Genomic DNA, 22493 nt, shown 5'->3' with positions numbered 1-22493 from the left:
TGGGAGCCGCCATCTTGGATGGACTCCCAGGACCCCAGCTCGGCTGACCGCACCTCCGCCCGAAGAGAACACTCAACTGCTGCGATTAGCCTCGGTGACCCTGGACCAGTCCCGGCCTTGAACACTCTCAACTGCTACAACAACAGTGCTAATCAACGGGCACGAGATGTCCTGCTTAATCGACTCTGGGAGCACAGAAAGCTTCATACACCCCGACATGGTAAGGCGCTGTTCTCTCCTCGTCCACCCCATTAATCAAAAAATCTCCCTGGCCTCCGGTTCCCACTCAGTAGAGATAAAGGGGTTTTGTGTAGCAAACCTCACGGTCCAGGGAAGGGAGTTTAAAAATTACCGGCTCTACGTCCTTCCCCACCTCTGCGCGGCCACACTCCTAGGTTTAGACTTCCAGTGTAATCTCCAAAGTCTAACTTTCAAATTCGGCGGCCCCATACCCCCTTTCACTGTCTGCAGCCTTGCGACCCTCAAGGTCGATCCGCCTTCCCTGTTTGCGAACCTCACCCCGGATTGCAAACCTGTCGCCACCAGGAGCAGATGGTACAGTGCCCAGGATCAGATCTTTATTAGGTCAGAGGTCCAAAAGCTACTGAGGGAAGGAGTCATTGAAGCGAGCAACAGTCCCTGGAGAGCTCAAGTCGTGGTGGTAAAGACCGGGGAGAAGCATAGGATGGTCATCGACTCCAGACAGACCATCAACAGGTTTACGCAGCTGGATGCGTACCCTCTCCCCCGCATATCCGACCTGGTAAACAGGATCGCGCATTACAAGGTCTTCCCCACGGTGGATCTTAAGTCCGCCTACCACCAGCTCCCCATCCGCACTAGTGACCGCAAATACACTGCCTTCGAGGTAGATGGGCAGCTCTACCATTTCCTCAGGGTTTCCTTTGGTGTCACTAACGGGGTCTCGACCTTCCAGCGCGAGATGGACCGATTGGTTGACCGGTACGGTTTACGGGCAACACTCCCGTATCTCGATAATGTCACCATCTGCGGCCACGACCAGCAGGACCACGAGACCAACCTCCGAAAATTCCTCCAATTCGCAAAGATCCTTAACCTTACGTATAACAAGGATAAATGCGTGTTTAGGGTTTTTTCTTACTACGCCCAGTGGGTCCCCAACTATGCGGACAAGGTCCGTCCCCTGATCCGATCACAGCTTTTCCCCTGTCGATAGAGGACCGCCAGGCCTTCAGCCGCATCAAAGCAGACATTGCAAAAGCCACGATGCACGCCATCGACGAGTCCCTCCCCTTCCAGGTTGAGAGCAATGCGTCTGACGTAGCTCTGGCGGCCACCCTCAACCAAGCGGGCAGACCCGTGGCCTTCTTCTCACGTACCCTCCATGCTTCCGAAATCTGCCACTCCTCAGTCGAAAAGGAGGCCCAGGCCATAGTAGAAGCTGTGCGACATTGGAGGCATTACCTGGCCAGCAGGAGATTCACTCTCCCCACTGGTCAACGGTCGGTTGCTTTCATGTTCGATAATGCACGGCGGGGCAAGATAAAAAACGATAAGATCTTGTGGTGGAGGATCGAACTCTCCACCTACAACTACGAGATCTTGTATCATCTCGGGAAGCTAAACAAGCCTCCTGATGCCCTGTCCCGCGGCACATGTGCCACCACACAAGTGGACCGCCTCCGATCCCTCCACGAGGACCTCTGCCACCCGGGGACCACTTGCTTTTTCCACTTTATCAAGACCCGCAACCTGCCCTACTCCATCGAGGAGGTCAGGACAGCCACCAGGGCCTGCCAAATCTGCGCGGAGTGCAAACCGCACTTCTACCGACCAGAGAAAGCGCACCTGATAAACGGTTCCCGTCCCTTTGAACGCCTCAGCATGGATTTCAAAGGCCCCCTCCCCTCCACCGACTGTAAAATGTACTTCCTGAACGTGATTGACAAGTACTCCCGGTTTCCATTCGCCATCCCCTGCCCCGACATGACCGCAACCACCGTCATCAAGGCCCTCCTTAGCATCTTTACACTGTTTGGGTTCCCCGCTTACATACACAGTGATAGGGGGTCCTCCTTTATGAGCGACGAACTGCGTCAATCCCTGCTCAGAAAGGGCATCGCCTCGAGCAGGACGACCAGTTACAACCCCCGGTGTAACGGACAGGTAGAAAGGGAGAACGGAACGGTCTGGAAGACCGTCCTACTGGCCCTACGGTCCAGGAATCTCCCAGTCTCCCGCTGGCAGGAATTCCTCCCGGATGCCCTCCACTCCATCCGGTCACTGCTTTTTACCATGACCAACCAAACACCTCACGAACGTCTCCTTGTCTTCCCCAGGAAGTACTCCTCTGGGACATCGCTCCCAACCTGGCTGGCAGCACCCGGACCCATCCTACTCCGAAAACACGTGCGGGCACACAAGTCGGACCCGTTGGTTGAGAGGGTCCATCTTCTCCACGCTAACCCCCAGTATGCCTACGTGGCGTACCCCGACGGCTGACAAGATACAGTCTCCCTCCGAGACCTGGCGCCCGTCGGATCCCCACGCACACCCCAGCCACCAGTCCCACCCTCCCTCCCACCGGTGCACATTACAGGAGGATCGGTCCTTCCGCTGGCCCCGTCTAGGCCCCCCACCCACCGACGCACACCGCAGACGCTCCTTCCCAGGTCAACCGTTTTCCCCACCAGCGCCGTCTAGGGGTGTTGAAGCTGCCACAGAGATCGAGGCCACGCTCCCGGAGTCACAGACGCCCGAGCCTCACCGGTGTCACCACCAAAGCTTCGACGATCACAGAGGACGACCAGGGCCCTCGATCGACTGATTGCTTCATTTTAAAGTGTATATAGTTAATTGTGAATCTGTAAATAGTTACAAAACGCTGTACGGAGGTATTACGGTACCTCCATAACTATAATTTCTACCATGTTACTATGCTGTAATATCAAGCCACCAACCCACCAGCCTCTTTTTTAACAGGGGGTGAATGTGGTAGTCTGTGTAGAGGTATTACGGTACCTGGTAATGCTGGAACACCATTGATAGATATTGTATGTTTCCTATTGGTCAAGATGTATGGTAGCTCCACCCTGCAAGGCGGGGTACAAGAGCCTGTGCTGCCCCAGCCGCCATCTTTCTGTCATCTGAGCTGCTGGGGGAAACATCTAGCTTATTAAAGCCTTCAGTTGGACTACAACCTTGCTTTAGTGGTCATTGATCATGCATCAGAATTTTAAGCGAGCATTTCACATCTGCCTGCACTTGAGAGAAGAAGAATGTCGGTACAAAATTCTGGAAGAGGGACTGAGATTTCGCATGGTGGTTAGAATGGCTGTCTCAGTGCCAGGGCCCCAGGTTCAATTCAACATTGGGTGACTGTGTGGAGTTTGCACATTCTCCGTGGGTTTCCTCCGGGCGCTCTGGTTTCCTCCCACAGTCCAAAGATATGCAGGTTAGGTGGATTGGCCATGATAAATTGCCCCAAAGGTTAGCAGGGTAGTACACGGATAGGATGGGGTATTGGGCCTGCTGGGGTGCTTTTTTGAGGGTCGGTGTAGACTCGATGGGCAGAATGGCCTCCTTCTGAACTGTAGTGATTCCATGGTGATGATGCTAGAACATGGGGAGTGAGGAGGTATTGGAGGTTTTGACGGATAAAGTGGACAAATCCCCAAGTCAGGATGAGTTGTCATCCAGGCTGCCGTAAGGGGCAAGGGAGGAAAATGTTTATTTCCACACTGGCCACATGGGAGGTGCCAGAGGATTGGAGGACAGCGAATATTGGTTCCACTTTTCAAGAAGGTGATAGAGATAAACAAGGGAATTACAGACCAGCGAGTCTCACATCAGTGCGATGGAAACTACTGGAGAAAACTCTGAAAGAGAAAATTGATCTCCACTTGGACAGGCAGGTTTTGATCAGGGATAGTCAGCATGGCTTTGACAGATGGAGGTCATGCCTAACAAATTGAAAGTGGTTGTCGAACTGACCAAATGAAAATTCAATGTGAAGTTTATTTTTGCATCTCATTAGAATCCTGGTTCATTTTCAATGTAGACGGAGCGTGAAAACCAGCAAATAGTCACCGATTGTTGATGGGAAGAATTTAACCCTTTCCTGGATCCCCTAATTTTAGAAACACCTTCGTCCTTCTCCCTCACACTTTCCATAATGTCTCTGAAGCTGCAGCCGCAAGACTTGGACACGTATTGCAAGTATGTTCCTACCAATACATGACAGGGGTGTTATGTTACTCCCATGTGCTTATATTTTATGCATCTGCTCTCACATCTCATTCCTTTGACTTGGCAATTGCTCCAGACATTGCAGGGATGTTTTCAATGAGTGGTTGCTATCATCCCCAAGTATTTCTCAAGCTCCGTCTTCTGAAAGGTTATACCTTTCATTGCATAATCAAATTTACTATCTACCGTTTTAGAATTTGCGCTTTATCTTAAGTAGCAGATATTGCCTCGCTTGTATTTTAATCAATTTTCAGTGAAGCTCAGATTCGTCCTGCGTAACTACAGGCAGGGGCTTTGTTTATAATTCTGTGGAAAATAAAGTAAGTAAGTTCATCACAGTCCCAGATGACCACAGATTGCCTTCCCCTTTTGAGGGGGACAGTTGACTGGTGGTGATTTAACCAGACGGTCGCCACACCCCAGGTGAGGCCTTCATAACCTCAACCAATACAGCAATTGAACCCGCGCTGCTGGCCTTGCTCGCCTGCTGTCCAGTCAACTGAGCTAAACCAAGTAACTGGCTGAAGGCAGGGTGCTGTTTCACAATTACCACACAAAGTCGGCATAGTGCCCAGGACATCCACAATCTCTCAAGCACATTCAATCCCTTCTGACAAGTGGATATTTTTGACTCGCATGTGAAAAATTTCGTATCAAAACTGCCGCTTAAAAAATTCCAAATTAAACTTACTTTTTCCCCTCTTGGACCAGGAACACCCGGATCTCCCTTTAAACCCTGTACAAGATAAGAGATTGAATGCTTTAATATTAAATTAGACATCCTCACTTTACATTAATAATTACGTTAAAACAACATGATTGTCCTTAGAATCCCTACAGTGCAGAAGGAGGCCATTTGGCCCATCAAGTCTGCACTAATCCTCTGAGCGAGCACTCTACCCTGGCTTCCTTCCCCACCCTATCCCTCTAGCCCCACCTAACCTTTTGGACACAAAGGGACAATTTTAGCATGGCCAAGCCACCTAACCTACACATCTTTGGACTGTGGGAGGAAACCAGAGCACCCGGAGGAAACCCATGCAGACACGGGGACAAAGTGCAAATTCCACACAGAGTCACCCGAGGCTGGAATTGAACCTGGGTCCCTGACGCTGTGAGGCAGCAGTGCTAACGACTGTGCCACCGATCTTTCAAAATGAAGGTAAAGTTCTGCAAATTGTTTTGAGAGTTACTAGAGCAAAACTGAATCTAGCTGCCCTGCAAACAATTCTGTTATTTATTACACTGTATTTCATACTTTAAAACAAAAAGCAACCTGCTGAAATATCCAGGCCTGAGGGCATGTCCTCATCAGGGATGAGAATAGGAGTGAAAATGGAAGTAATGGCCATACTTTAAGGAAAAAACTGTAAATTGTGGAAGCAAGGGAGGACCGTGCACAGGAAGAAATTCCATTGTTCTGAGGTTCTGTGAGGAAAAAAGTAGAAGGAAATAGAGTAATGAGTCTGAATTTCTACGCAGTAAGAAAATTGGCCAGGACTGCATGGGTGGTAGCATATCAACTCCCAATCTTACTGACAATACGTTCTTGACAGACAGTGAGTGAAAATTTTAAAGAGGCAAGACTAACCTCACACATTAAATGAAAAAGGTTTTGTTTACTTCACATAATCTATATTTGAATTAACTAACATCAATATTATACTTCAGAATTATGGTTCAGGAAGCCCACTGATGAGTGGGCCCTTCATCTAATAACTAAATGCACATTGACTGTCATGGAAGAATGAACAACATCATGATCACATACAGCTAAAGCGATGATTGCAGATTTGCCTTTACAAATTTGTTCAAGAGGAGAGCAAGCAAAGTCTCCCAGTTGTCTTCATAAGAACATAAGAACTAAGAACAGGAGTAGGCCATCTGGCCCCTCGAGCCTGCTCCGCCATTTAATGAGATCATGGCTGATCTTTGTGGTCTCAGCTCCACTCTCCGGCCCGTACACCATATCCCCAAATCCCTTTATTCTTTAGAAAGGCATCTATCTTTTTCTTAAAAACGTTTAAAGAAGGAGCCTCAACTGCTTCACTGGGCAAGGAATTCCAGAGATTCACAACCCTTTGGGTGAAGAAGTACCTCCTACACTCCCTCCTAAATCTACCTCCCCTTATTTTGAGGCTATGCCCCCTAGTTCTGCTTTCCCCGACCAGTGGAAACAACCTGCCCGCATCTATCCTATCTATTCCCTTCATAATTTTATATGTCTCAATAAGATCCCCCCGCATCCTTCTAAACTCCAATGAGTACAGTCTCAGTTTACTCAACCTCACGTCATAATCTAATCCCCTCAACTCTGGGATCAACCTAGTGAATCTCCTCTGCACTCCCTCCAGTGCCAATATGTCCTTTCTCAGGTAAGGAGACCAAAACTGAACACAATACTCCAGATGCGGCCTCACCAACACCCTATACAATTGCAGCATAACCTCCCTAGTCTTGAACTCCATCCCACTAGCAATGAAAGACAAAACTCGATTAGCCTTCTTAATCACCTGTTGCACCTGCACACCAACTTTTTGCGACTCGTGCACCAGCACACCCAGGTCCCTCTGCATAGCAGCATGTTTTAACATCTTACCGTTTAAATAATAATCCATTCTGCTGTTATTCCTCCCAAAATGGATAGCCTCACACTTGGCAACATTGAATTCCATTTGCCAGACCCTAGCCCATTCACCTAACCTATCCAAATCCTTCCTCAGACTTCCGGTATCCTCTGCCCTTTTTGCTTTACCACTCATCTTAGTGTCGTCTGCAAACTTTGACACATTGCACTTGGTCCCCAACTCCAAATCGTCTATGTAAATTGTGAACAACTGCGGGCCCAACACTGATCCTTGATGGACCCCACTGGTTACAGGTTGCCAACCAGAGAAACACCCATTTACCCCCACTCTCTGCTTTCTGTTAGTTAACCAATCCTCTACCCATGCTACCACTTTACCCTCAATGCCATGCATCTTTAGTTTATGCAGCAACCTTTTGTGTGGCACCTTGTCAAAAGCTTTCTGGAAATCCAGATATACCACATCCATTGGCTCCCCGTTATCTACTGCACTGGTAATGTCCTCAAAAAATTCTACCAAATTAGTCAGACACGACCTACCCTTTGTGAATCCATGCTGCGTCTGCCCAATGGGACAATTTCCCTCCAGGTGGCCCGCTATTTCCTCTTTAATGATAGATTCCAGCATTTTCCCTACAACCGAAGTTAAGCTTACCGGCCTAGAATTACCCGCTTTCTGCCGACCTTTTTTAAACAGTGGTGTCACGTTTGCTACTTTCCAATCCTCTGGGACCACCACAGAGTCTAGTGAATTTTGATAAATTATCACTAGTGCGTTTACAATTTCCCTAGCCATCTCTTTTAACACTCTGGGATGCATCCCATCAGGGCCAGGAGACTTGTCTACCTTTAGCCGCATTAGCTTGCCCAATACTGCCTCCTTAGTGATTACAATCATCTCAAGGTCCTCACCTATCATATCCTTATTTCCATCAGTCACTGGCATGTTATTTGTGTCCTCCACTGTGAAGACTGACCCAAAAAACCTGTTCAGCTCCTCAGCCATTTCCCCGTCTCCTATTATTAAATCTCCCTTCTCATCTTCCAAAGGACCAATATTTACCTTAGCGACTCTTTTTTGTCTTATATATTTGTAGAAGCTTTTACTATCTGCTTTTATATTCTGAGCAAGTTTACTTTCATAGTCTACCTTACTCTTCTTTATGGATTTTTTAGTAGCTTTCTGTTGTCCCCTAAAGACTTCCCAGTCCTCTAGTCTCCCACTAATTTTTGCCACTTTGTATGTTTTTTCCTTCAATTTGATACTTTCCCTCACCTCCTTAGATATCCACGGTCGATTTTTCCCCTTTCTACCGTCTTTCTTTTTTGTCAGTATGAACCTTTTCTGAACACTGTGAAAGATCGCTCGGAAGGTTCTCCACTGTTCCTCAACTGCTTCACCATGAAGTCTTTGCTCCCAGTCTACCTTAGCTAGTTCTTCTCTCATCCCATTGTAATCGCCTTTCTTTAAGCACAAAACACGAGTGTTTGATTTTACCTTGTCATCCTCCAACTGTATTTTAAATTCCACCATATTGTGGTCGCTCCTTCCAAGAGGATCCCGAACTATGAGATCATTCATCAATCCTGCCTCATTACACAGGACCAGATCTAGGACCGCTTGTTCCCTTGTAGGTTCCATTACATACTGTTCCAGGAAATTATCCCGGGCACATTCTATAAACTCCTCCTCAAGGCTGCCTTTACCAACCTGGTTAAACCAATCGATATGCAGATTAAAATCTCTCATGATAACCGCTGTACCATTTCTACATGCATCCGTTATTTCTTTGCTTATTGCCTGCCCTACCATCCTGTTACTATTTGGTGGCCTGTAGACTACTCCTATCAGTGACCTTACTATTCCTGATTTCCACCCAAATTGATTCAACCTTGTCCTCCATAGCACCAATATCATCCCTTACTATTGCCCGGATGCCATCCTTAAACAACAAAGCTACACCACTGCCCTTACCGTACATTCTATCCTTTCGTATAGTCTGATACCCTTGGATATTTAACTCCCAGTCGTGACCATCTTTTAACCATGTTTCAGTAATGGCCACTAAATCATAGTCATTCACGATGATTTGCGCCATCAACTCATTTACTTTATTTTGTATACTACGAGCATTCAGGTAAAGTACACTTGTGCTGTTTTTTATGTCTTTGTTATGAATCCTAACACCTTGATCAGTAACTTTTCGCAATTTATTTTTCCTGCTTCATCTTCTCCTTGCAAAGATGACTTTAAAGATCAGACCCTTTTACTTCTACCTAGGTTTGATGGGAGAATTGTTCTGTATCTTAGCAACTAGAACCTGGAAGGCCACCTAAGCTGGAGTCAGGGAGACCATTATACCAATACCATCACTACCTCATGGAGAATTAGGGAGTGGCAATAAATGCGGGCTTGGCCAGCAATGCCGACAGTCCATGGTTGAGTTAAAAAAATTGCATGTCTCCTCAGCAAGATCAGATAAAAATCAAAGAGATAAATATTATGGGTGTCGGTGGCTAGGCCAGCATTTATTCCCCACCTAATTGCCCTTGAGAAGGTGGTGTTGAGCTGCCTTCTTGAACCACAGTCCATGTGGTGTAGGGACATGCACAGCACTGTTCGGAAGGGAGTTCCCAGATTTTGACCCAGCGACAGTGAAGGAACAGCAATACATTGGTGTGTGTGGCTTGGAGGGAATTTGCAGGTGTGGGGTTCCCATGCACCTGCTGCCATTGCCCTTCTAGGTGTCCGAGGTCGTCGGTTGGAAAGCATTGTTAAAGAAGCCTTGGGGAGTTGATGCAGTGCATTTTTTAGATGATACAAACTGCTGCCATTGGTGCTGGACAGAATGCAAATCAAGCAGGCTGCTTTGTCCTGGATGGTGTTGTTAGAGCTGCACTCATCCAGGCAAATAGAGAGTATTCCAACACACTCCTGACTTGTGCCTTGTAGATAATGGACAGACTTTGGGGAGTCAGAAGGTGAGTTACTCGCTGCAGGATTCCCAGCCTCTGACCTGCTCTTGTGGCCACAGTATTTATATGGCTAGTCAAGTCAGAGATGGTAATTGCGTGGAACTTCTGGGAGGTGAATGTTCCTTGGCACTATCAGCCCAAGTTCACTTTAGAAATCTTTAATAATTGTAGATAATTTCTCTCATCATTAACCTACATTTTTTCTATCAGTCATGAGATGAACTGACTATACTGTAGTCGGTTCCCTTGATAGACAGTAGTTGTTTAACAGGGATACATACCACACAAAATCTAACACAAGGACAAGATTTTTTTCAGTGATAAAATATACTCTAGGGACTGGTGCAGTAAATTGTACTGCCACAATTAGATACAACATGCATTTGCAAGTGAGTGGAGGGCTATAAAATATGTCCACTAAAATGACTAAATGAGTTTAAATTCTGAAGCAATAAACAAGCGAATAATGGATCATTAGTCAGATTTTATGACCATCAGTGAAAGCCCAATAATAATTCCTTTCATTTTCTCTAACAATCAATATTGAGGATGCAAGATTACTGCGAAGCTCATAATCTGAGGATTACGGTCTGATCACTTTTCATCTGCTTTGTAGATGCTGGGTAATTATTGTACCCCAAATGCTTTTGAGACACTTCTGAAAGATATGTAAATTTCAAAACATCATTTCTCAGTGAATGTTTTTTTTCATTGGGTTGTGGGCAATGGAGCTAAGGCCACAGGTACGTCTACCTAAACATGTCCTGGGCAGGCGGCACTGGGCTTTCTCCTTGAAGCTTTAAAAAAAATATTTATTCGCGAGATGTGGGCGTCTCTGGTAAGAATTTATTGGCCATTCGCAATTGCCCTCGAATTGTGTGGCTTGTTGGGCCTTTTCAGAGGGCAATAAGAGTCAACCACATTGCTGTGGGTCTGGAGACATATGTAGGCCAGGCCAGGTAAGGACGGCAGATTTCCTTCCCTGAAGGGCATTAGTGAATGCCAATAGGTTTTTATGACAATCAACAATCATTAGGCATTTCATTCCAGTTTAGAACCCATGCCCACAGAGCATTACCCTTGGGTCTCAAGATTACTGGTCTAGTAAGAATGCTACTATACCACCACCTCCCTAAGAACTGCTGCAGTCATTGCTCCCATAATGTTGTTGGATTCAATTTTTGATTGTATCCTCAGGGGTAACTCACGGCCTGGATGTGTCAGGGCTAATCATTCTAGATCACTCTTTCTAACTAATGGAAAATCAAGGGAGGTGGTCGGATGGAGATTAATGGAATGGAACTTAGTCGAGGTGAACATGGGTGGGCTTTCTCCCCCCTCCCCCCACCAATATCCCTTGATGATTTCATGATGCCCCAAAGTACTTTACAGCCAATTAAGTACACTTTTAAAATGTATCACTAATGTTAAAAATGGGGCAGTTTGTATCCAGTAATGCTTTATTAACTGCTCAAAGATTAAAAGCCAGATAATATATTTTAGTGATAAGGAACTAGTGTTACATAGTGACATGAACTTCCCTGGCCTATAGCACGAGGGGCTCTTTTACAAGCTCACCTACTTCTGAAAGATGGCTCTGCACCCCTTAATTCTGTAGCACACTCTCCGCACTGCCAAGTAAAGTGTCAGTGTAGATCAGGGCGAGAGTTCAGCATGCAATCCTCCGACTCAGACAAGAGTGCTACGCACTAAACAAACAGGAGAAAAAAAAACTTACATCTCTCGCAGGTAAGCCTTGTGATCCAGTTTTTCCAAGGTCTCCTTTTTCACCCTGATTGACAGAAAATGAGAAGTGTAACTATTCATTGTATGCAGAAGCTGCAAACACAGTTCTTCACACCCTACCCCTCCATTCCATCTGCCCCCACTTCTGTCATTATGCAGGGAAAGAAGGTCATTGATGAAGTAGCTGAAGATGGTTGAGTCTAGGATGCTACCCTGAGGAACTCCTGCAGTGATATCCTGGAGCCGAGATGATTGACCTCCAACCACCACAACCATCTTCCTTTGTGCCATAACTCCAACCAGCGGAGAGTTTTCCCCTTTCCCCCTGATGTATATTAACTCCAGTTTAGCTAGGGATCCTTGATGCTATACTTGGTCAAATGCTGCCTTGATGCCAAGGGCAGTCACTCTCACCTCTCCTCTGGAGTTCAGCTGACAATGTTTGAACCAAATCTGTAATAAGGTCAAGAGTTGAATGAACCGGCAGGACCATGTTCCTGAGCAGGTTACTGCTAAGCAAGTGCTGCGTGATCGCACTGTTGATGACCACTTCCATCAGTTTACTGATGATTGAGAGGATGTTGATGGGGCAGTAATTGGCCAGATTGGATTGGTCCTGCTTTTTGTGCACAGGACACAATTGGCCAATTTTCCACATTGGTGTTTAGCACAGGGCTAAATCACTGGCTTTGAAAGCAGACCAAGGCAGGCCAGCAGCACGGTTCGATTCCCGTAACAGCCTCCCCGAACAGGCGCTGGAATGTGGCGACTAGGGGCTTTTCACAGTAACTTCATTTGAAGCCTACTTGTGACAATAAGCGATTTTCATTTTCATTTTCATGCCAATGCTGCCCCTGTACTGGAACAACTTGGCGAGGCGTGCAGCAAGTTCTGGAGCACATGTCTTCAGTATTATTGCCAGAATGTTGTCAGGGCCCAGAGCCTTCAGCTCGATGACTAAAACCCATTACGAAGTCCCTAGAAGATGGTCCAAAGGTTGGGTAGTAAGAGGTTGCTGTGGGGAGAACCTCCATTTTCTGGAAGCTGCTACGCGGAGGACCCACTTGGATGAAGCTCCACCCACCCTGTGGTGCTCTCGGCTCCAGTAGCTGGAGGCCCCCCATTTTCTCTTTGATGTCCACGAGCTGACCAAGGTCTACTTGACATGAATCCCATATTTTGCACACCATGCTGACCCAGACATGTTCTGAACTGGCGTGGTTTCCCACTGGTGCTGATGCGAATCAGTCATGGAGGGAAGATTCTGTGTTTGCCTGCATCTACAACCCATTAGCGCAATGCAGATTGGTTTCACTGCTGCCTCTAGCGGGAATCACAACCCGCCATGACAGTTAGTAGCGAATGATCCCACTGTAATTTCCATGTTGGCGTGAGACCGAGTTTTGGACCTCCCGCCGAATTCTACCCTCCCCCCCCCCCCCCCAGCCCACCATTCAATCTACCCACGGGGTCTGGGGTGAAATCCACCCAATGGATTTGCACTTCTGACTACGAACAATTTGAGTAGCGCCGCCTTCCTTACCGGCAGCTGGCGGTGCCATTTCACTCAAACACATGGCATTTGCACGTGCGTGAGCAGTGTACCGCTTAGCGGTTGCACAGGAGTTAGGTGCTACCGTACAAATATCATTACTGAGGAAAAAAGATGTCTGCTTTCAAAGTCTTCACAGTATTTTAACGAAACAAAGGATAATTAAAGAGGCGGAGTAAATGGACAGGGAGCTAATGAAGTATGATTAAATAATCCAGCCTTTCAAGTAGGAGATACATATCAGTTACTGAAACATGAGATCAAATTTATAGTTTCTCTTTGAAATCCAAATGCAGAATAATGAGTTCAAAATTCAACCTAGTTTGAAGAGATTTTTAGAGTATTTTACTTCACATTCACACGCTTCACTATTAACTGAACTGGCAATACTTGCTGAACCAATGGACATTACCCAAGAATGAAGTCTGATTGCTCTCTCAGTGTAACCCTACAGTTACTGGCGCAAAGGTTTTCAACAGAGAAGGATTTAAATGCAGTCAGGTATTAGGCTCTAATATATTAAAATCAGACACTTATTGTTAATAAAAGCAAAATGCTGCAGAAATCTACTTAAAAAGTGAAAGTGCGAGAAACACTCGACAGGTCTGACAATATCTGTGAAGAGAGAAACAGAGTTAATGGGCGCGATTCAGTGGCCTCAATGTGTCTGACTTGGTGTCAGGACAAGGCCGTTGAACCTCGCGAGAGGCCTCCATTGGGAATCGCGAAGCTCAAAACGTCTCGTAAGATTCAAAGGAATCTCGTGAACTGTTGCTCGAACTGGGTGAGATCCATCCATGCATATTTAAATTAGGCTCATTTAAATAGGTACCCACCCAATTCACCTGGGGTCTGGGATTCACTTGGCTCCCTGGCAAGGCCTCAACCGGGTGCCATTTGGCACTGGTTCACAAAGCAGTGAACATTTTGTGATGGGACCTTGAGTTGGGGACAGGGCAGGTTGGCATTGCCACGCTTGCAGGGGCACTGCCAGGGTGCCTGTGCCAAAGCACTCAGGTGGCAGTTTGACCATGCCAGGGATCGGGACTGGGGGTGTCTTGCCCATAAGGTGGGATGGGGGAGGCTCGAGGACCCCAGAAGAGGTAAGTTGGCTGAAGTGGGAGCGTCCTGAGGCCACGGCGGGGACATTGGGGAGGGGGGGGGGGGGGTGGAGGAGGATTGAAAGATTGGGATTCCTTTAAAAATGGTGCCGCGATCTATGAGTAGTCTTCTTGCACTGGTGAACTGAGCTCGTCAGTGCAGGAAATCACTTAAAGAGTGGCCTCGTTGGGGAGCTCGTCGCTGAGGCAAAAAAAAAAAGCCATAGTGCCTTTGAATAGCGGGGTCGTTCTCGGTGCTGCAGGTGCCAAGATACACTCTGTCAATCTTGCCGTTTAGAGAACTTTAACACGAGTATGGTGAATCGTTTCCCATGTTTTAAATCGAATATGACTCATTCTCAAAACAGAAGGCCCGTTCTGAAGCGAAGTCAAAACGTGAACTTGTTTCTTGCTCTCCAGGTGCTGCCAGACCTGCTGAGAATTTCCGCCACTTTTGTTTTTATTTTAGGCAGCACGTTTCAAAGTTGAGTCATGCCGGGGAACAAAGTTTGTCCTTGGGTAGTAAGAAAGAGTGACTAAATTACACTCTTCGGAGCTTGTGGTAGAGTCCCGACCTCTTGTCCAGATTCTCTGGAGTCAAGTCCCATGCCAGGACTTGGGGTGGTTTTCTCCGTCTCTTAGCTGCATGTTTCTTGGCAGCGCACTGTTCGCTGGCAGCACGACTCTGCTCCCATTGCTGTCAATGGGAATTCCCAGATGCCACTGCATTCCACCGGGAAACCCACGGGCGGGGGTGCGCTGCCGCAGGTCCAGAGAATCCCGCCGCCAGCGCACGCTGGACAATTCCAGCCTTGGTGTCTGGGGAGGGAGTGTTCGTGATGCAGCTCATTGGGTTTATAACCAGACTCAGGAATCCTTCCACCTTTTCCCAAAAGAGGAACCATGTTTGCGGATTCGAGCAAATCAGAAGTTGCACATGAAAAATGATCAATTAAGAAGGGACATCTCTTATTATAATATATGGCATTCTCCCAGCCAATTGGATCCCAATTATTTAGGGGAGCCTGAGCAGAGATTGGACCGGGGTTATGGAGATCCTCCCCATCTTAAAGGCATGGTTTTATTTGCATTTCACAGTTCCACCTCCTGCCCGGCAGCCAAGAAAACACAACCAGAAATACTTTGGCACTGATACATTGAACATTCTACCCTTCCCTGCATCCTTGTGAAGAAATTCCGAACCATCCTCCTGGATGCTATACTTTGAAGCCTGATCAACCATTGCTTGCACAGATCCAGACCTAATTGCTCTTATTAACCATGTTCCCGGCTGGAAGAGAAGACTAGTCAAACAATCAGTTGCATGCTGGGGATCAAAGATCTTTCAGCTGAATTCTTTTGGAGACGACGTTCTCCCACCGGAGCTGATATGCACCAGTTTTATGATCTCCTTGCTGTCATAAAGCAGCATGCAATGCAGTATTCCACACCATGCATAAAAAGAAGGGAGTCCCAGGAAATCCCACTATTGGGTCGCCATCGTGAGCAGAGGGCCGAATAGTGAGGTCCCAGGGCTGGCAGCCCTCCCCGCAACACAAATTGAACCCAGCCCCCTCTCCATCGCAATTCAGATCCAACCCCCCTACTGCACGACAGCCTCCCTCACCCTTGGATTGTCAGGGTGCCCCCTTCCAGTGACGCCTGAAATAGGAGGGATATCCCCTCCCTTCCTTTCCCCCCACCCACCGCACCCACAGAGCTGCGTGAGTGTGGAGAGCGCCTGGAACGCGTTGCCAGGGGAGGTTGTGGAAGCAGGTACATTAGCGGCGTTCAAAAGGCATCCTGACAAACACATGGATAGGATGGGTATAGAGGGATAAGGAACAAGGAAGTGCTGAGGGTTTTGGCCAAGGGTGGTATCATGACCGGTACAGGCTTGGAGGAACGAAGGGCCTGTTCCTGTGCTGTATTGTTCTTGGTAGTTACATATTTGAGTAATTGAAATGCACTTACATCTCTTTGATGTGATCAATGTTTACAGACATTGGGGTTTCACCACTTAGACCACTTAGACCAAGAAGCATGAAGGGATATGAATGGATCAAAGTTGCAGATGGTTTTTACAAGCTGTCAATCACAGACCACTACTCGAAAGCTATGAATGGCATGCGGATAGTGGATCTGTGGGAACCAGACAAAGGCTGCTTTCCTTTGAGGAATGGATACATGGAGGGGGTTCCTTTGGGTCTATGTGGAACCTCCTATTACAGGTGACCCCGCCGGGATCTCCCTATCACAGTAGGTCCCTGTGGGGGGAGGGGTCTCGGTCTCGGGATTCAGATAGTCTGTACCATTGTGGCCCTGATGTAATGGACCTTGCAGTAGGCCAAGGGGGCATCCGTTGCCCCATTGGTCCACCGCAACAGAGCCATGATTGTAGAGACCACAAGTGAACCCTGTCCAGATTACTCCTGGCTACGGGGACTGGAGAATCACGGGAGGGCGAGTATAGTACGCTGGGCCCGCAAAATAAATGCAAATGGGTCACTGCATACTCCCGTTGGTGTGTGGCATGGACCTCCTTGACGCTGCCAGCGGGGGTCAGACTCAACCCTGCTTTTGCCCCGTCGCCCTATTCTCCGTCCCATCGGGGGACGCATTCTGGGTGTCCCCGAACGGAGGATCCAGCCTTTCAAGTAGGAAATACATATCAGTTACTGAAACATGATACCAAATTTATAGTTTCGCTTTGAAACAAAAGTCTAATTTTAATTATATTTTATGGCATATCCTTTTGTGAATTTGTACGGATACATTTAGGTTTAAAAACTCAATATTTAAATGCAACTTTCCCCAAGTCCTATGGGTGGGTGAAATCTTCCCATAATTTGTTTCAGTGAGAAAGCCAGCGTGTAGCTCTCTAGCTTCACAGCCGAGATTTCAGGCCAGATTTTCTGGCACTCTTGGCACAGAGAATCTGAGGACGTACTTTGCACCTTCACTCTGGCGGGGCAGGGCCTGATCGAGCCAGCAATGCCGGCTCCACAGATATTGGGCGCCATCTGTAAAGTGTGCCCTGGTCAGAATCTGAAATTAACCCCCCCCCCCCCCCCGCCCCAAGAATGTACAAGAGAACCTCAAGCATTGGAGCAATCTCCCCCAACCATTGGGGCGACCGTCCCAAACACATGAGGGGAACCATCAATGGGGTCCACCCCTGGCACTGTCACCCTGCCACTGCCAGGTTTGCACTGCCATGGGGGAAGTGCCAGGACTCCATTCACCCTGGGACAACGCTCATCTTTGCGCCCCCGGATGGCTCCCCTCAACTGCTTCAGGTTTTTCTGAATCTGTTGTGAATACTCAGTGAGGAGGCAAGGTTATGAGGGGAAGCCCTAGAATGATATTGAAGTTTATTAAAAATTAAAATGAGGTTCCCACCTTTCTGGGTAGAACCTACCTAATGGGCGAGGGGCAAAATCCAGATACGAGATCTCGCTGGCAAGAATCTAATTGTCCAACTCGAGATTTTGGGTCCAAATCACCATTTACGTTGATGCTCACAATTGCCCCCTTCCTCTGGAGAAATGGGCCAAAATTGTCCTGCAGGTTCCCCAGCAGTCTGGTGTGGCTCCAATGGGAAATCTCATTGACAACCGAATCCCGCCGTTAGCGAATGGCGTGCCGCTGAGAACGGTGGGACTGGAGAATCGAGCCCACAAATATCAACTAAACATGTAAGAATCTAGATTTTCTGGGCCCCGAGATGGAGGTTACTATGATCTCCTTTACGAGGCATTTAATATTCACTTACAAAAAATGTAAATGAACTGGAAGGGTTTCTCTCTCAAATACTTCCTTCAGTTCAATTAAATTATCCAACACTGTGCGAACAAACCAAACGGAAATGCTCCACCCACGCAAAATATTGTAGTTTCTCAGTTCTGGCAAGTTGGATGAAGAAGCGGGTTATAGTTCTGACACCCAGCAGACATTAAAATGAACCGTTCGCTTCACAGAGCACAAACCCAATTGCTTCTCCCTCAGTTTACTTTGAGTAAATCTACACGGAACTTGTTCAAATGGAAAAGTCCCTCATTTTCCAAGATGTGCCCAGGCATCCATTCCGCTTGAGCCTGCCTGATTTATGTGGAGCTATTGTTGATACAAAATTATCGTGACACTAATATTTCTGTCCATAAATGCCTTAATGACAGAGCAAGAAACAATCCGTGTAAAACCTACACTGCTGGTCTGTAAAGTCAGTCTGATCTCTCAGCCTACCCCTGGCCACAGAGATTGGGGTGTGTTGTATCCACATGTAAATGAAAATGGAAATCGCTTATTGTCACAAGTAGGCTTCAAATCAAGTTACTGTGAAAAGCCCCGAGTTGCCACATTCCGGTGCCTGTTCGGGGAGGCTGGTATGGGAATTGAACCGTGCTGCTGGCCTGCCTTGGTATTCTTTAAAAGCCAGCGATTTAACCCAGTGTGTTAAACCAACCCTGTAATGCACAAGTCAAGATGAGTGAAGCTCCAATAACACTCAAGAAGCCCGACACCATTCACGATAAGGCAGCCCGCTTGCTTCCCATTCAATTCACAAATATTCACTCCCTCCACCACAGTGGTAGCCACATTTATCATATAAAGATCCACTACAGGAACTCACCAAGATTCCTTAGGCAGCACCTTCCAAACCCACAATGGCTACCATCTAGAAGGACAAGGGCAGCAGACACATGGGAGCACCACCACCTGCAAGTTCCTGGAACTCCCTCCCTAACAACACTTTGGGTGTACCTGCAACACATGGACTGCAGCGGTTCAAGAAGACAGCTCACCACCACCTTCTCAAGGCCAGTTAGTGATGGGAAATAAATGCTGGCCTAGACAGCGATGCCCAAATCGCATGAATGAATGAACGGTCAGAAAACAGGTATGTTTGCTAATGAGGTGTTTCTTTGCGCCAGTGAAGATATGGGAGTCCTGGCAATTCCTATGCCAATCCAAAAAAGAACCTTAAGCTCACTTATAATTCAGGAAAAATGTGTGTTTTCTGACTAAATAACTTTGTGACAAATCAAGCAGATTTACCTTCATAACGATAGAGAAAATTAGAACCCATAATAACCACCTACTTTCTGTTCAATTGGAAGTTTCTCTTACATTGGGCAGTTCCATGATTCTCTGCTTTTAACAGGGAGACGAGGTCAGGGGAGAGTGGGCCAGAGGCTTGCCACCCTTTCTCCAATCCAAAGACCCTTTCGTCAGTTAGACCTGACTGGGAGCATATGACTGTGTAATTGGTCCTTATTCAAAGACATTTTGCATCAAATAAGAGATGGCAGACATTTCCTACATGTTGTTAGTGAGGTCTGCCAGTATGAGATTATAAGATACAGGAGCAGAATTAGGGCATACGGCCCATCGAGTCTGCTCCGCCATTCAATCATGGCTGATATTTTTCTCATCCCCATTCTCTTGCCTTCTCCCCATAACCCCTGATCCACTTATTAATCAAGAACCTATCTATCTATGTCATAAAGACACTCTACTTGGCCTCCACAGCTTTCTGTGGCAATGAGTTCAACACATTCACCATCCTCTGGTTGAAGAAATTCCTCCTCATCTGTTTTAAAGGATCGTCCCTTTAGTTTGAGGCTGTGGCATCAGGTTCTATTTTTTTCTACAAGTGGAAACATCCTCTCCACATCCACTCTATCCAGGCCTCGCAGAATCCTGTAAGTTTCAAGAAGAACCCCCCCCTCATCCTTCTAAACTCCAACGAGTACAGGCCCAGAGTCCTCAGCCATTCCCCATATGTCAAGCTCTTCATTCCAGGGATCATTCTTGTGAAACTCCTCTGGACTGAAGTCACAAAGGCTGAGAGCTCTCGTGTACAAGTTGTCTATCTGTTCCTTTTCATCTTTTCTGAGGTTCATTCCCAATCAAGAGACTGAACTGATAAACCCAAAGTCAAAATTGGCTTCAGTGAGAGCTATCAGGTCATTTAAATTTTGGGGAACTCCATGCACACTTTCAGCCAGGGTTGGAGTGGTCCTAACCTTGTAACCAGTTGCACAAACCCTCCCTGCTGTCCTCTCCTTAACAAGGACTGGGGTCACTGCAATATTTCAACTCCTGCCTTGCTGCAGGTCAAGCAACGCCTTACAGACTGGGGGCGCTCCTCTTCTGCGAGGCTCCCGACTATATACGTTAGCACCCTTTGCTCATTCCTGTAGCCGGTAGAGGTCACGTTTCAACTTCCGGATAAAAAAAAAATTTACACGGATAGTGCTGTCCAGAAGAGAGAAAGGCATTTGAGAACGTGATTTCATGGCTGAAATTCCTTGCTGACTGAAACACAAATGCAGCTCCGCAACCTATTACACGTGGCACAGCGATGGTTGTCTCTACACTGTTCCTGTACAGCTCAAATCCTAATCACAGGGCTGCAGCATTGGCTGTAACAATCAAAATCATAAAGAAGGCGAAGGGCATGGATTATCGATTCCTCATGTTATATTAATTGCTATTGCATTATTCATCTATCTATTTTAAATGAGTAGTGTCTACTTAGTCTTTGAAAATATGATCAATGCTCCCACGGGAATGCAAAGATTAATGTGATTTATATATATTGTAAGTAATTTTAATTAATCCTGTTTAACAGAGACAGTAGTTCAGTTTCACCAGCTGAATTAACATTTGCGGGGTGAAGTAGCAGCAGAGATAGACAGCATTCCTGCCTCCCAACTCATTTCTGCTGGGGCCCTAATCCATTTTCTTGGGTCAAAGCTCATTGCAAATGCACGGCTGACTTGCAGCAGTTTCCCGTCATGAAGAACAATTCTGTCAGCCACTGACTGCAAAACCCTGAGCAATTCAGAGATAAGTGAGAATGTAATGATCATGAAGAAAGAGTAGGCCTCGACCAGACCCTTTCCTTTCACTTTAGCTTCAAGCCAGGACACAGCAGGTGGCGGTGACTGAGGGAAGGAGAAGGCGAGTAGCCTTCTCCTAGATGAGAAGCAGAAATGCTGTCTATCTCTACTGCTACTTCACCCCGCGAATGTTAATCCAACTGGTAAAACTGAACTACTGTCTCTGTTAAAGGTTGGTATGGTGAAGCAGCAGTGGAACGAAGGAGGTTGAGGGGCGACCTGATAGAGGTCTACAAAATTATGAGGGGCATAGACAGAGTGGATAGTCAGAGGCTTTTCCCCAGGGTAGAGGGATCAATTACTAGGGGGCATAGGTTTAAGGTGAGAGGGGCAAGGTTTAGAGTAGATGTACGAGGAAAGTTCCTGTGCTGTACATTTCTTTGTTCTTTGTTCTTTGTTTGTTGGATAATGCTGTCTGTATCTCTGGATTTATTCCACCCAATTTAAAGCAGGATTGTGGATGAGAACCCGTACTGGATTAGATACATCACTGGTAAAACATAGAGATTCTTCTGCTGCTGGCTGAGGGGACCACTGCCACCTTTACTCTGTGCCATCGTTTTCACGTTCCAACATGACAGTTTTTGTTTGTCCTGGGATGTGGTCGTTGCTGACATTTGTTTCAGCATTTGTTGCCTATCACTTCAACTGAGTGACTTGCTAGGCTATAGGAGAGAGCAGTTAAGAGTCAACCACATTGTTGTGGGTCTGGACTCACATGTTGGCCTAACCACACAAGTATGACAAATTCCCCTTCCACAAGGGGGCATTGGTGAACCAAATGGGTTTGTCATGGTGGGATTTAAACTCACATCGGCAGAACATTCGCCTGGGCCTCCATTGCTAGCCCAATGATATTACCACTACATTACCGTCTCCATATCTGTTATAACCTGCCTACTGACGATTGGCTAGGGACTAATGACTATCCCACAATCCTATGGGAGTATGAACTTCCCCAATGAGGGGGGCGGAGAAACTCCTACTATAAATAAGCTGGCCAGTCCAGGAACCAGGAAGAAGGAGAAGGTAGTAAGGGAAGTTACTGCTACTGTTATGTATATATTGTTATAGTAAATAAACGTTATTATTTTGTATCCTTAAAACTCGTGCTGGATTCTTCGGGGCCCTTACAAAACTGGCGACGAAGGTAAAAGTGAATAGCTGTCTACACTGCTGAAGCCACCTCCCTGGATTTTTGTTGGATACAGGTTGGAAGCTGTTTTCGATTATACCATGCCTCTGTACGGACGTTTGGATGTTTTTGATGCTGCGCTGGAAAGCTGGAACCAGTACACACAACGGATGCGTTACTATTTCCGGGCAAACAATATCACTGAAAACGAGCACCAGGTGGTCATATTGCTCACCGCCTGCGGGCCGCATACGTTTGG

At 46.9% G+C, this 22493-nt stretch overlaps 1 protein-coding gene across 1 annotated transcript in view; it reads right to left on the bottom strand.

Moving 5' to 3' along the window:
- The window catches only part of LOC140410352 (uncharacterized), a 485957-nt gene that overhangs the window by 292072 nt on the left and 171392 nt on the right, over window positions 1-22493 (bottom strand). The window contains exons 10-11 of the mRNA XM_072498368.1: window positions 11532-11585; window positions 4922-4966 (exon numbers count right to left, since the gene is read on the bottom strand). Of these exons, the coding sequence (XP_072354469.1) occupies window positions 4922-4966; window positions 11532-11585 (99 nt within the window). The remainder of the gene's footprint in view (window positions 1-4921; window positions 4967-11531; window positions 11586-22493) is intronic.

Source organism: Scyliorhinus torazame, chromosome 4 (genome assembly GCF_047496885.1).
Source record: "Scyliorhinus torazame isolate Kashiwa2021f chromosome 4, sScyTor2.1, whole genome shotgun sequence".
Classification (NCBI taxonomy): Eukaryota; Metazoa; Chordata; class Chondrichthyes; order Carcharhiniformes; family Scyliorhinidae; genus Scyliorhinus; species Scyliorhinus torazame.
The sequence above is the reverse complement of the archived record's forward strand: the minus strand, read 5'-3'. Positions and strand labels throughout refer to the sequence as shown.